This window comes from Halichoerus grypus, chromosome 2 (assembly GCF_964656455.1).
Source record: "Halichoerus grypus chromosome 2, mHalGry1.hap1.1, whole genome shotgun sequence".
Taxonomy (NCBI): domain Eukaryota; kingdom Metazoa; phylum Chordata; class Mammalia; order Carnivora; family Phocidae; genus Halichoerus; species Halichoerus grypus.
The window spans coordinates 58,638,043-58,654,126 of NC_135713.1; the positions used below are offsets into that span (position 1 = coordinate 58,638,043).

General features: G+C 43.4%; 1 protein-coding gene across 3 annotated transcripts in view; it reads left to right on the forward strand.

Moving 5' to 3' along the window:
- DOCK2 (dedicator of cytokinesis 2) overlaps positions 1-16,084 on the forward strand; it is a 404,152-nt gene that overhangs the window by 317,633 nt on the left and 70,435 nt on the right. For 2 of the 3 annotated variants that reach the window (XR_013445613.1, XM_036079461.2), the window contains exon 30: positions 8,880-8,958. Coding sequence is in view for 2 of the 3 variants with exons in the window: in XM_036079461.2 (XP_035935354.1) it covers positions 8,880-8,958 (79 nt within the window). In the remaining variant the exon portion in view is untranslated. Of the gene's footprint in view, positions 1-407; positions 470-8,879; positions 8,959-16,084 lie in introns of those variants that run through there. The other variant, XM_036079463.2, reaches the window with a different exon arrangement.

The window sequence follows — 16,084 nt, forward strand, 5'->3', positions numbered from 1 at the left end:
TCTGGGCCTGTACCCTGTGCAGTTGCCTAGGGCCCTGCGCTCTAAAAGGCTCCACGTTTGCTTTAATGCCCTCCTTTTGCCATCTTGAAATTCTTAATAATTTTTGAATGAGGAGATTCACATTTTCACTGTGCACTGAGCTCAACAAATTATGAAGCTGATAGTACCTTATGCCAATGTTCAGTCATCTTGTGTTACAGTAGTAGTCAGCTCCTGAACTGTATGTGAATCCTTTTACTGTTTGCCAGCTGACCAATAATGTCTTCAGGTTTTGCCAGAATACATGAAGCACCCATGTGAGTCCTCTTCAACTCACCTTGTGCTTTGGATATATTCAACTATTCACTGTTATCTACCATTTCATTTTTCTATGACTTTGCATAAACTATTGCTCTCCTCTCTTCTAGACCAAACTCAACATGAAAGCATCCTTCAAATTCTTCACCCTGTCATCTCTCCTTTGTGGATGCTTCTAAAACTCTCTCATGGTAGGAGAATGTGTTTTCTTCTCCGTATTTCCATACATGCCCATATTATGGCACTTATTCCACTGTGCTATAATTGTATCTTCGTATGACTATTTCTGCCACTAAAGAATGGGCTTCTTGAAGGCAAGCACTATGTCTAATTTATCTCTGTGTTTCCAGCTCCTAGCACAAAGCCTGACATTCATAAATACATATAATGAACTCTGTGTATCCAATAGCTATTTACTGATTAGAATTTTTAAAGAAATCTAGTTCAAATCTGCCTAAGTAAAAAGAGAGTTTATTAGCTCAGAGTTACGTCTTCAGGCATGGATGTATCTAGGTGCTCAAACAGTGTTGTAAGAAATCTGTATGTCTATCTTTGCTCTTTTTTTGTTGACTTCATTCTCATTCTCAGGCAGCTGCTCTCTTTGTGGTGGGGAAAATAGGCTCTAGAAATTCTAGAGATATGCCTTGAATTAGCAAGCCCAATAGGGGTTGAAAGAAAAGGTAGAACAAGTGTCCTCAGGCTAATCCTCAAAACTCTGGCTTAGGCTACATGCCCATTTATAAATTTCTGTGGCCAGGAAAGTGAAATTTGCTATTTCATCAGGCTTGGGTCACGTGATTCACTTTGCAACTGGGAGGCAATTGTTCCCTCTATCCAAACCGCAAAGCCTGGGAGCAAAGGGCGGGGCGGGGGGGGGGGGGGGAGGTGGGTGGCGGTAAGGGGAGTAGTTATCCAAAGGAAAAGTCTAGGAGTTATTACCAAAAGAAGAATTGGATGATGGATAGGCAAATAAATGCCCAGACATCTACCACTTATACAAGGTCAGGAGGATGGGAGCCCAGAGAGGCTGGAGCCCTGACCTTCTGAGCTGCCTACAGTCATCTTGGAGGAAGCATGTAGAACAGTCTGGAGGAACATCCCCTCCTGAAATCCCAGCTAGCTATGGACTTTGGTCTTTTTTGGAGGGATAGGCCCCCAGAGATGATATAATAATCCTTGGTTTCTTTGTACTTAGAAAACTACAATATAATTTTCTAAAGGATCTAAGAAAGCGGAATTGTCTCCTAAATAGCAATATTTGCATCCCTAAGGCTCAGCTAAGTACTTAAGTCTCTACATTAAAAAAAAAAAAAAGGTAGACTCAGAAATACAGTTGGATTTCAGACTTCTGCCACTTCTCTTTCTTGGGAAGTCATTTAATCTCTTGGACTCTCAATTTCCTGATCTGTAAAATGGGGATTATTTATAATGTTCATTTCATGGTATTTTTTTGTGAGGATAGAATGAGTTACTCCTTAACACAATGCTGGTACCTCAGAAAACTCATTGAATAGATGCATTGCCATCTCCAGGAGTAGACAACAAACTTAGCCTTGGACTAGAGAAGGATGTGCCTAATGTCAACCAGAAAAATGATTGTTGTTCTCCTTGAAGGGCACATGGATTAGTTAGTAGATGTCCTTCATCTTCAGTCCACAATGGAACACTTGAAATTATCTCACCTTTTTTACATTTGGTGTGATGTTATGATAGCTAACGTGTTGGCACCTAGATCTACTGCTGTTGTGAATACCTTACATGTATTAGTTTATTTAATCTTCACAACAACTTTATGATGTAGCCTGTTGTAATCCACATTTTATGTATGAGGAAACTGAGGCACAGAATAGATGAGTAACTTCCACAGTATTGCATTGCTAATAAGAAGCCATGCAGAGTCCATGTTCTTGACCTCTACTGCTTCATCCTATAAAATAGTGAGGTCATCTTATGAAGTGCATTGTACAGATGTGCCCACTGCATATTTAGTGGCTCAACAAACTGAAAGAGGCCCAAAGAGTTAGCTTGCCCAAGATCTTGTGGCCAGTCAGTGAAAGATTTCAATGTAAATTGGACAAACAATATGCAGCATGGTTTAGCCCAGGCCAGTATTCTACAGAACATTTCTACTTCCTATGCTGGTTAGTATGTACTTTACAATTTCCTTCCTTTCTTTCTTCCTTCCTTCCTTATTATTTACGTATTATTAAAACCTACATGTTTTTATAATTTCTCTATTATCACTTATGATTTATGTATGTATGTATGTATTAGCCATATATAATTTATTTTTCTGCTTGTTGGAGGGAATGGAGTTTTCCAGAGTTGAATGTCTTCTCAGCTATGTACTTTGTGTATGCAGACATAGTGACATGTCTACTGCAAGAAATGCCTTCTGTTAGAACATTTTTTTTTTTTCATTTTGGTAAGACACAGCTTTCAGTAAGATCTGATTTACAGGGCACGGTAAATTTTTAAATGATGAAGTTCTTTATAATATAGTAAACTAACAAAATTATACCTAGGAACCTCTTTTCTCCCCTTCCATCTGCACCTCGATCTGGAAATCCAACATTTTGAAGGGGCTTGGGGATTTGGACACATCCCTAAAGCATCTCAAAAAAGGAATCAACCCACACATATTTATTGAGTATCCTGGTCAGGCAGGGCTCTAGGGAGTGGGCCTGTCCCTTGGTCCTAGAGGGCAGGGGGCTTATGGTCTAGTTGGTGAAACAGTAAATATGCCCATGGAAATGTGACCAATTGCTACGAGTTCAGAGCACAAAAAATACCCAGAGGAGGTAGGATTTACCACTACTAGGGTCTATATCCTGCCTCCACCATTTAATAGTTAGCTGACCTTGGGTGAAGTTCTGTGATTATTATGACTCAATTTTTCTTCCTATAAAATGGGGCTAATAATAGTACCTATCACAACTGTGAGGACCAAAATGAAATAAAATAATATATACAAAGTAGTTAGAACAGTGCATGGCACATAACAAGCATTTCATAAATGTTAGCTGTTATTGTCCTTGTCAATTCCTGTGGTTTGGGAATACCCAAAATATTTCACAGAAGAGGCAAATCTGGGCTGGACCTTGTCTACCTTTATCAGTGTCCTATTCCACGGGTCTAACATTGTCTCAAGCACATAACAGGACCAGGCACACAGTAGGGTCACAGAAGTCGATCATAGGAAACTGAGTAGGGCAGCGCCCAGCAATCGTATGGTGGCTCCATCAGGAGGCTGACAAATCACTGAGTCCCACTTCCCCTTCCTCCTACCCACGTTAATTTGTAGCACCTACTCCTTTTTGTGGGCCTCACCTCCGCCAGTGCATATGGCCCAGAAGGAGGCCCCTCCGTGGGTTCTTTAGCCAGCACAGCACAACTAATCCTGATGTTTAACAGGCTGCAGGATTCCAGATTCCAAGAGCCTACTGCGTCCCTTGCCAGAATCCCAGATTCCAAGCAAGGCGTCAGGGGCACTGGGAGTGAGACGTTCCTTGATGCTGAGCTGGAAGCCATTGCTTCACTCTAACCTCTTGGTGCACAGAACTTTTGTGTGTTTCGGGGACAGCAGCTTAAGGGCTCTGGGAGGATGGATTTCTCACTGCCTCCAGGGGAGGAACAAGAACTCTGTTGTCCAGCTCTTTTACTTCCATCGTCAAGTTTGACCAGTAGAATCAACAACATCCCATGAACCACAGAGAGAAGGGGAATGGGGTTCAAAGAGGCCTTCTCCCTCCCTTGGGCATTCTCACCAGAAAAGGCATGCCCTTTTATTCCTGTCCTACAACCTGTGGGTGTGGGTTGGTTGTCACTTCGGAATGGTTTCAGCCTGGAATCTTCCCGCCTCGGAGCTACCAGGTGGCCAGCCTATTAACAATAGCAACAACAACAACAACTGACATTTATTGAGGACATTTATTGAGCTGAGACACTGGGCCACCAGCTTTATTCACTACATCTTATTTAATCTTCACATGGCTCATTTCCCAGAAGGGGCCCTTCAGATTCCCCGAGGTCAAGCAGTTAGCTCCAGGCCACAGCATGGAAGAGTGCCAGAGTGGGGATTTGACCCAGGGTAGGCTTGCTCAAGCACCTGCAGGAGTCGGTGTGATAGCAGCAAAACCAAGAGGACCTACTTCCTAGCGGTATTGTGAAAAGTGGTTGAGAAAATGCATATAGAACATGTAGCATAGGACCTGGTACATAATCCTATCTTCTTAAATTGTAGCTCTCATCATTATTCCCCTACTCCACCTTTAAGGATCTTTCCGCCAGTTTCTTCCTACTCGCAGCAGCTGACTTCTGCCACATGTGGCTTCTGCTTCCTCTCAGAGTCATCTGTTCATGGCTTCTCCTCAGGGCGTGGGTCACTGCCTTCTCCCTAGGGGTCCTGCTTTAGGACTGACATGAAGGATTTGATTTAACTACTCTCCAGGCCTGGACGCCCCTGCTGGCTACCCATAAGATCACCAGTGGGCCACTGGCCACCCAGGGAACACTGCCGGAGTCAAGCGTTGGCCCTGTGCCCAGGCGATTGTGGGCAGGGCAGCAGGATGATAGGGATGAAGTGTGAAGGGACTGTGTGCAAAATGGTGGGCGTGAGTAGAAGCATGCCCAGGGCCAAAAGACTGCAGGCTAGCCTTCAAGGAAGCCAGTATATCCTTCTGGTTAACTGCAAAGGCTTTGGAGAAAGACAACTCTGACATTAGGTCTAGACTGTGCTGTTTATTAGCTGTGTGAAAGTGGGGAAATCATTTCGTTTTCCCAATATTCAGTTTCTTCTTCTGTTAAATGGGTGTACAATAGCACCCACCTTGGTTTGTAGATTTACGTGAAAGAATGTAGAGTCCTTAGCACAAGGTACACAGATTGCTGTCCTTCTGTCATTGCTATTATTAATAAGGTGAGCTCACAGCTCGGATTGAACACAATTCCAGAGGTTTTCTTATGGACAGAATAGTTGTGAAGGCAGCATACTTCTGTATAAATCCTGATTTCATATGTACTGGCTGGGTTATTGGGAAAGTTACCTAAACTCATTGCTCTAAAATGGAAACAATATCCAACTCAGAGAGTTAATGTGAGAAGTAAAAAAGAAGAAAAAAAAAAAACAGAACAGAAAGAATCCATGCAAAGTGCTTAGCAGAGAGCCCATCATTGGTAGTTGTGGCTCTGATTGTTATTGATTTTATAGATCCTACTAAGCATCACAGATGAGATGCAGGAAGTGTTAGGTTGAGATTTGGTCATGAACTTTGTTTTCAACAATTCAGGTTCATTGTTGAAAGTAACAGAGAGTAGAGTATGTTTTCATTCTAGTTTACTTCAGCATATTAGTGCTTAGGCTTTAAGTAGAGTTATTTTTTAAAGAGAAGACAAAAGGCATACTTTTCTAAACCCATACATGAGAAACCAAAGTTAAGTGATGTTATGATTCATGATTCCCAGTGAGTGGCTGTGGGAAAATCCAGAGAGAGGGAAGAACCTTGACTTACTGCCCCCATCGCCCGTCTGCCATCAGTACCCACCATTAGCACAGAGGGTTGATCAATGCCTGGTTATTTGGCTGGCCTTTGAGAACCAGAGACAGGTTTAGGCTGACAATCAAAATAATGACTATTACTGAAACTACTGATAGCTTTGTTGCTTCCGAGAATTTGTAAAACTCCTCATTTTGGGATCACATTAGAGATTCCAAGATGCTTATAACATAAAATGACAGCCACTCAATGCATTTCCATACTTTAAGGGGAAAATATAGATATTTTTCAAAGGCATATTAGCAAATGCCAGAAGAGCAAAGCCAAAGAAATCTCACTTTTTGACATCCTGATTGGGAGGGTGGCGGGGGGATTTTATGGGACTTTCATCTTTTTGCCTTTACATGGTCCTGCCTATCTCAGAACTGGTTGCCGGCTGCAACTGGTCCTGTCTGCCCATTTTGCTGTTAGTTCCTGACTTCGGAAGAAGGATGAAGCAACCCAAAGTGGTCTAAAGCAGCCACAACTGCTGTGTTCCTGTTGTGGCAGGCCCTGTGCTCCACACCTAACCACACATTTGCCACTAAAGCCTTCAGCAACCCTGGGAAAGGGGCTACACTGCTGGTATTGCACAGGCAAGGAAACAGAGATGTCAAAGTGACATGGACATGTCCCACATCCACACAGCTGGGAAGTGTCAAAGCCAGAGTCTGCATCCAACTGTGTGTGTATGTGAGTGTGCATGTGTGTGTGCATGGGTGTGTGCTTGTGTGGGTATACAAATCTTGTGATCCTGGTACAAGGACACACTGTCTTCTTTGTTCAACAAACATTTAAGTGCCTAATGAATACCTGGCCCAGCTTCTTTACAAGTAATGCCCAATATAGCACATTTAGAGGTGCCCTGCCCACGCTCTTGGCCCACCCAGAATATATATACCTGCAGCTTTGGTGGACATTTACCACATATCCTGATCTTCCTACTTCTTTCATTCTCTGGACTTTCTCTGGCTGCAAAAGAGAGCTCAGTCCACCTACAAGGCCAGCTAGAAGTGCTAAAGTCTTAATGTCGACAGGAGCAACTTTCAACTAGTGAGAGGCTGGCATTGGTAAATAAACCTCCCAGGTTCCTCATCCCTGGGAGGGAACACCTCTGATGTGCAGGTATGCTCTATACAGTCTCTCAGCAGTTCCCAAGCAGAATTGAGCCCCAATCATTACCCAAAGCAATAACCTTCTAATCGACACTTCCTTTACTTGCCTCCTATTGTGTCTCAGGTAAGCCAAATGGGCATTTTCCCTGGACCAGCCACTCAATGGAGAAGTAGTTATTGATTATTCATTGTTCATCAAAAATTATAGGCAGTGGTACAGGTAAGATCTGGCCACTGTGCTTGAAGATTTTATAAACACACCCACACAATGGAGATGAGGTCACAGGTGGGCATGTGGCAGTTTGGAGGCTATTGCAGAAATCCAGGAGAGAAATGATGGTGGCTTGATTGAGGTCAATGGCAATGGGGTGGGTGTTGTCAAATTCTGGATGTATTTTGAAAACAATGCAAAGAGGTTTTGCTGACAGGTCAGGTGTAAGATATGAGAGAAAGAGAAAAATCAAGGATGCTAGCACCAGTTCTTTCCCCCTGAGCAATTGGAAGAATGGAGTTATCGTTAACACAGATGGGAAGACTACAGAAAAATGGAAAGACTACAAGCAATAGGAGTTGAGAATTTGACCTTATGTATGGGATGCCTATTAGTCATCCACATGAAGGTCTGGAGGAGAGAGCTGGAATGCAAGCTGGAAGCTCAGGGGAGAGGCCAGGGAGGAAGATTGGAGAGTAGATGAGATCATGGAGGGAGTCTCTGATTTCAAGGGAAGTACAGTCTAGTGGAGGAGACAGGCATTATTGAGTCATGCAAATAAGTCATCCTAGACCATGATGAATTCTGGAAAAGGAAATTGCAATGACTGTCCTTTGGGGGACACAAGGATGCAGCAGACCCTGTCCTAAAGAGATTAAAAGGAGAGAGGCTTTTATACAAAAGAGGAACACAGCTATGTATCAGAAAACAAGAAAAAGCAGCGAATAACAGTGGGAAATGAGTCTAGAAAGGTGGGGTCTAATCATGAAGGGCATTGACTGTCAAGAGGAAGAGTTTGGGCTTATCCTGTGGACAGTGGGGTGTCACCAAAATGGGTGATTGACATGATTGGAGCTGACCATTAGGCAAGGTACTCTTGACATTGAAGAGGCAAGAGATGGGAAGCTGAAAGACCAGTCAGTAGGGCTTGGTAGGAGGAAGGGGAGGAAGAGATGGATGAGAAGATGTTTAAGGAGAAACACAATTTGACAACAGGTACCAAAATGTTAAGTGTGCATTTGTTAAGTACTACCACTTCAAGAAGAAGACTGGAAAAGAGGTGTATATCAGAGGTGCAAGGTGTACATAAGAGTGATTACTGAAACACTGTCTATAAAAACTGAGCATAAAGGATCATCACTGAAAGACTGATTAAATAAACTGCGATCCACCCATAGAATGGCATGCTCTTTGGTGATTAAAAGGCATGATGTATATCTGCATTCATTGGCATGAAAGGAACACACAATTTATTGCTGAGTAAAAAAGACAGGCTGTGAAACAGCATTTGCCATTTAGCTCTATTTATCAAAATGATATCTTTCAAATACCATTCATGTACATACATCTAGGGAGACCTTTGAACATAATGTTCATCAGAATCTCAGTGATGGTTTTCTCTAGATGATAAGATTCGATGGTGTGTTGTTAGTTTGCTTGTTTGTGGAGGAGGCAATTTATGTCTTTCTGGATAGCATAAATTTTCTGTCAAAAACTTGTAATAGTTTAAACAAAAGACATTTTCTGAGGAAGTCAAATAGACAGTACTTAAGTTCTTGCAGGGCAAACATGGCCCCAGGTCTACAGTGCGAGCAGGTGGGTCAGCTGACCTCTTCTTTGGGTCTTTGAGCCCCTCTCTGAGGGAGCTTTGGTCTGGAGGATGGGGAGGGATGCCTGAGGTAGCATACTCAGATGGCCTGGTGACCTTCTCCCCTCTTCCAGGGTCTTCCTGAGAGCAATCAACAAGTTCGCAGAAACCATGAACCAGAAGTTCCTGGAACACACGAACTTTGAGTTCCAGGTGAGTGTGAGGCACGCAGGGTGTGCTTTGGGGTGCCCTGGCAAGGTGGCTGTAGCATCTTGGGCTGATTACTCCATCAGACACATTGCAAAGCACACGTAAGATATGCCAGTGTCTCTGGGGGTTTCCACAGAGGGGGTGTGGGTGAGGAGGGAACCAGGCCCTTGATTGAAACTCAGGGTTTGGAACCAGGCCCTTGATTAAATAAATAATCATTAACTGAGCAGCATATGCAAATGTGACTGTATAATGTATCTTGTGCTAAAGAGGAGATTTGCATTCATCCATTGTCAGAGTGGGTACCACCTTTTAGAAACGTATCGCATTCTTTTACTGTTCTTACTCACTGGAGCCTAGCAAAACAGGTACTCGCAGACACTGAAAAATAAAAGCTCACTAATACATTTCTGGGACTTCATGATTCCTTCAGAAATCACTTTTAGGACTCAGACAAGACCTGGGGCCTCTGTGAGATTTGGGGGCCTCAAAGCATGTCCCTGGGGCAGAGTGACACACATGCTCAAGGCCTAGGCAAGAAGAGCCAATTCCTCAAAGCCTTGTGGAAAAGCCCAAATTGCTACCTCTGGCTGGTGATAGAGAAGGCCCCTGAAAGGGGATCTCTCCTCTGGGGAAGTCCCTGGCCCCCAGGATCTCTGGCAGTGCAAGCCTAGGAAGTTGCCAGTGAACTGAGGCAATGGTATTTTCTGCCTGCTCATCTAAGGTGTTCGGTTCCAAGCTGGGCTTTGGCCTGTGACTAGCTGAGCAACCTCAGACAAGGCCTGGACTGTGTCCATGCCTCAGTTGACTCATCAGTAGGATGCTCACAATACCTACTCTTTCTGTTTCATAGGGGTTTTGCAGAACTGGCATGTGTCAAGGGGCTTGCTGGGAGAATTCACTGTAAGGTTCTGCCGGTTTTCATTCAGATACTTCCTCCTGAAAGAGACCTCCCCTGACGAGTCCTCTTTGAGGATTCCCCACTGATCCCATGTTCATTATGTGTTACCACTTAACCTGTTGTAGTCTCTTCATAGCACTAAATATTATTTGAAATTATCTTTCTTATTTGTCTACCAGCACAATTTTTTCTCTCTTTCCTCCGGTAAAGTGTGAGCTTCATGAGTATGAAGACCTTCTATTGGCTTTGTGCCTGACACGTAGTAGGTCTCCCTGGGGAGATGCTGCCTGGGCTGAGGCCTATGAGACCCACTCTGCTGGAGAGCACCAGCCTAGAAGCATTTAATCAACATTATCTCCAAATAAGATTCCCTCCCACTATCTTGCATTCAAATAAGGCATCTGCACTATAATGATGACGATGATACGAAGAGTAGCTGCCATTTTATGATGACTTATGTGTGCAGATCTCATGAGAAGCATCCTCGGGCATTTTCTTTCTCAGCCCTGACAACCAGACTACAAGTTAGTTACTATTACTAGTCCTTCTTCTGCTGGAAGGATGCGGGAACGGAGAGCCGGAGGTGATGAGCAGCTAGCCTGATGTGCAGATAGTGACACAGCATGGCAGTGCAGAGTGGAGACCAGAGCGCCGCGGTGGCTGACCTCCCAGCTGCAGATCACCACCGCCACGTGCCCGGTAGGGAGTCTCCCCTGCACTGGCTTCACGGAGAGCTTCGGGCTGAGAGTTATACATCTCTCAGGTGGAAACAAAACATGTCACTTTGGCTGTTTGAATCAGAAGAAATGTTTGATCCCCTTCCAAATGTGGACCAGATGCCTGCAGGCTTCAGGTACAAGTTGTTCCAGGAAGCTAATAAGGACATTGCTTTTTTCGAGGGGCAGCTTGGAGCAACACACCTAGGGGCCAGCTGTGAGGCAGTGTTTGGGCCATAAAATTGATGGCTGGTTTGCCCATCTCTTTCTGAGGGTGGTGGCACTTACAGCCTCAGACCTGGTTTCCCGACTCTGGCTGTCCTCCATGGTCTTAGGGGCTACTTTCCAAGAGAAGTGCGGCTTCCGTCTTTTCATGCCATTCTTATAGGTTTTATCCTATTTCCCTGAAAGAAAATCTGCATCTGAGAGATGCCCAGAGAAGTGGGGGTTTCATACATAGAAGGTTTGAGCTTATGAGCTGTGTGGCTTTAGGCAAATTACTTTACTTCTCTGTGCCTCAGTCTCTTCAACATCAAATTAAAATACTAATTGCAGCTACCTCACTGGACTTTTGAGAGGATTAAGTGAACTAATTCATGTAAAGCACTTAGAACAGTGCTAGGAACATGGTAGCAATTTAATAAAATGTTAGCTCATTATAATAATTGTTATCATTTTGATGATGATGATGATGATGATGGTCCTAAAATATGTCAGGTCTGGGAACTCATATGTCAGTCCTTGATAAACAGGACAGTAGGAAGGCATCTTTCCGGTCACCACACATTGCTTAGGGCTGTCACACCCACAGGATTTTATAAAACAGGAAAATGGCCAACATTACAAAATGAAATAAGTCTCTTTTGCTAATGAGACCTCCATAGATATTTGCTGAAAAGTACTCAAGAACAGGATCATTTTTCTGCCTTATCTTTGTTCTTCTACCTTCTCCTCACCCTGTGCGAGAATGGATTTGTTCTCTGTACCCTGCCTGGAACACGCCTTGTTTCCTTCTAACAGTTTCATTAATTATGCATTTAATATCAGCAGGAACAGCATCCATCACTAAGAGCTGCTGGCCTTGGCAGCCACTGTCCAGAGGAGGGGCAGGTGCAATGAGATTATCCCTAATATCTTTTCTGGAACTGTGGTTTTATGATACAAAGGACAAAAAGCAAGAAGCTCTATGGGTGCCACTCTGCAGATGACAAGACCTGGGAATTACAGAAATGATGTTTTCTGCCCAGGGCTAAAATAATTTGCATTCCCAACCCCCATTCGGGAGGCTGGGCCTTGGCATTCACATCCATTTGCTGGTCAGGGAAGACCAAGAGAGAGGATTTCAAATGCAACTCAGCAAGGATTCCTGTTTAAGAGCAATTCTCATAGGTCCAGACTATTGTTAACACACTATGAGGAACTCAGAAGCAAAGCAGAACACTGCCCTGCCCTCAAGGATCTTAGAGTCATGATAGTAGGCTGTGAATCCATCTTCTAGCATCCAAGCTTTTCAAGGTGACTAACCTTTATTAGGCATCTCCTTAGGGCATAATCCTGTTGGGCTGGGATCTACCCATTTTACCAGTGAATAAACTGAGCTTCAGAGAAGTGGTTGACTCTCCTGTTAAAGGTCATCTAATCAGGAGCTCCTGGAATTCAGTCGCTGTCCTGTCTGCAAAGCCCAGGCCCTTTCCACTCTTCTGCCCTGTCTTTTAAAAACAGAGTGCCTTTCAAATCTAGGAGACAGCTCTATTTAGCTCCAGAGACACTGTCTGCCCTAGTTAGCTCTTGCTGGCCCTGGGATAGAGAGCTCTGCGATGATTGGCTGTGGGATTAGACTCTCCATATTGGGTACTCTGATTGGCCAGGAATCCATGGTTACACTTCCGATGTGCTCTTTGGCTCCAGGAAGATTGTTTCTGTCTTAAGCAGCTGTCTGATTACTACTAAGAACATTCTCTCTACTTGGGAAGCTGTAATTCGCTCTGCATTTGGTAATTCCAGCCTTGGCCTTTAGGCATTTCTGGATCAGCTTCTGGGCATCAGACTACCTTGGGATCATTTTTGAACCTGTACTAGAGACCCTGTGAAATGAAAAGGATATTCCAGGATATTCCCAGCTATTAATGGAGGACTGAGGGCAGGCTTGGTCTCTATAATAGGAAATGTAACTTGTAGTGGCAAAAAAGGTGAGAGAGGGAGCACATACCACGCAGAGCACCCATCAAAGCCTTGAAGAGGCCCACAGCACCCCCCAGGGAGGATCAGGTGGGACAACTTCACCACACAGAAAGATGGTCACATGCTTAAGGACAGCTTCTTCGGCCATAGCTTGAGGGCCCCAGACAACCTCTGATCTGATGTTCCTAACCCAAATCTATGATTGGAACCTTTCACTCCCAAAATCAGTGGCCTCCTTAGAATGCCCATGGCAGCCATGGCTTTGCAGCTCAGACACATGTTAGCAACACTGTGCTGGGTGCTTTATTTTTTTAATGGAATTGGGGTAAATAATAATTTGCAGCTAATGTGAATCTTATAGGATCAAATCCTTGAGTGTCTGTTGTAAGGACTGTAAAAATTCAGATGACCCAGTGGAAACCTGGACCAACAACCAAGGCTAAAGGAAACTGAGAAAGGAAAGAAAAGCAATTTTTGCAGAAGAGCAGAGTGGTTAAGAATACAAGTTCTAGAGAGAGATGCACTTGGATTCAAATGCCAACCTTGCCATTTTGTAGCTGTGTCACCTTGGGCAAGTTATTTAACTTCTCTGGGCCTCAGTGTCCTGATCTCCAAAATGGGAGAATAATACTACAGAGATCATAGTGTCTAGGGAGGAGTTAACAAGAATGCAGGGGGAGTGCTGGGCTCATTAATGAACTCCTTCAACAAATGCTTGTGAGCACATGCTGAGTTAGACACAACGCTAAATACTGGATATACAACAGTGAATAAAAAGAGGGGGTTCTTGCTTGCAAGATGCTTATATCCATTAGAGGAGACAGGAAATAAATTAGTTCAGCTTAAAACATGTCATAAATCCTGCAAACAGGGCATGATGAAGGTGAAGGGGTGGATCTGCATTAGTCAGGGCAGAAGTTGGGAAGGCTTCCCCGGGAAGTGACTTTTGGAAGGCAGCTAGGCTTACCACTAGACCACCACTGCCCATTTAGGAAGTGACTGTTGAACTGCGTTCGTAAGATGAAGTAGGAGTTTTCTCAACAGTGATTTCCTCCTCTGGTCCTTATAACTCCCTCCCTTTACATACTATTAGCCTCATTTTTCCAGCTGAGGAAATGGAGACTCAGAGAGGTAAGGCAACTGCCCATGCTAATAGAGCTGATAATTGGAGTGGAATCCTGGAAGGCAAACTTACAGTGTCTATTCAACAACAAAGACAACAAACAACCACAAATTCTGCATAGACCCCGTGTCTAAAGGATTCCAGCTCTAGGAATGTATACCATGTTACAGCCTCTCATGGACAAAAATGTATAAACAAACATGTTGATTACAGCACTGATGCCAAAGGAAAAAAAAAGTTGGACTCAATCTAAATAATTTAGAATAATCTAAATAGGGAATTGGTTAAAATTAAAGTATATCCTTATAGCAGAATACCATGCAGCAATAAAAGGCAGTGAAGTAGATCTATATAGGCTAATATGGACACATCTGCAAGATATATTGGTGAGAGAAAAAAGCAAACTACAGCAGACTATTTTTTGAACTGTCTATACATGTTTGTTTATACATAAAAAATTTTTGGGAAGAATATCCAGGGAACTGTTAATTTTTTTTTTTTTTCTGGCGAATTAGACTAGGGTCCAAGGTAGGATGGAAAATAAACTTTTTATCATTTAATCTTTTCTACCATTTAATTTTTTTGACCATATGTGTATTAAATTTTCAATTTTGGGGGAGTTAATTGAAAATAACTAAATTCTAGTTATACCCACTAGCAGTATGACTTTGGGTGGTCATTTATCTGGATCTCACTGTTTATATCTGTGAAATAAGGGAGTTGGAAGAGATGAGCCTTAAAATTATTCTAACTTTCTGTTGTCCTATTATTTCAAAATACTAAATTCCCAATCAGAAGTCACCTCACCTCTTCCCCCAGGGAAAAAAGACCTATGTGTGTGGCTCAAACATCTTTGGCTTCCCTGAGCCAGCTGAGTTGGGCACTTAGTAGAAATACCACCAGGCAGCTTAGGCCAGGGAGGAAAGAAAAATCTGGACCTTTTGAAACAACTGGAGAATTTCTCTAACAATATGGTGATCAATAAATAAATATTTCCTAGAGCCTTGCTACATTCAAGCCATTTAAGCCATTGTGCTGAATATTGCATTAGAGATACAAGTAAGTGGAACGCAAGACCCTTGTTTGTGGAGCTTACAGTTGGAAAGACAGGGCATTCAAATAATCTACGATCAGCACTGTAGACAATGCCACCACTCTACTTACTGAGCACTTGACATGTGCCACCCCTGTGGTGAATGACTTCATGCTCATATTATTTTATCCAGAACTTACAACAATCCATGATGGTAGTTGCCCTTATTTTCTCCATTTTACAGGTAAGGAAAATGAGGCTCAGAAAAGTCAAATAAGTCACCAAAGACAACCTAGCTAGTAAGAGATAGACCTGGTATCCACATCCTAGTCTGTGAGATGCTGATGCTTATGCTCCTAACCACTGGATGATGCTGTCATGGAAATTGAGTGGAGCACAAGGGAAGGTGTAGAACAGAGGACCCACATCTGTGGTTGCGCCTACTAAGAGCTACTCAGATTCGGAAGGGTTGAGCAGACCTGTCATGCCCTGCCATCTGGGAAGGCTTCATGAAGGAATGGATCTCGAACTGGGCTCTGATGAAAGAATAGAACTTAGGTGCAGTAAGGGAGCCAAGCCAAGGAGACCAGGATGCTCATGTTATATCTATGGAGTCTGAGCAGACCAGCCCTCTGTAGAATAGGCAGTTTGTTGAGGGAGAAAACATTGGAAATTTAATGAGGTCTGAAAAGCCATGTTAGTGTCCTTTGTCCTGGTTCTTTGGGAACAAGAGTCAAGGAAGGTTCAGAGCAGAGGCATTATGAGACCCAGAAGTATCTGGCTGTGGCCACTGCTCACCTCTCAGGGCATTGCATAGAGCCACTCACCATGACAATGTTCCCTCAGTTTCAGAGTGGGTCCCACATTGCTCTATGGGGCAAAACTGGGCAGAGGCTGTGGGTGAGACCCTTAGGGGCACCATTTCTGATCTACTAAGAAAAAAGAGGCACGGGATCTATGATCTCATGGCCCGCAAAGATCTTCAAGGAGGGAAGACAAAGGAAAATCAGGTCCACTCCTAAGGATATACCCCAGGGAATTAGAAACTTATCCACACAAAAACTTGTATGTAAAAATTCATAGATGCATTATTCATAAGAGCCAAAAGGTGGAAACAACACAAATGTCAGTCAGTGGATGAATGGGTAAATAAAATGTGGTAGATCCATAGGATC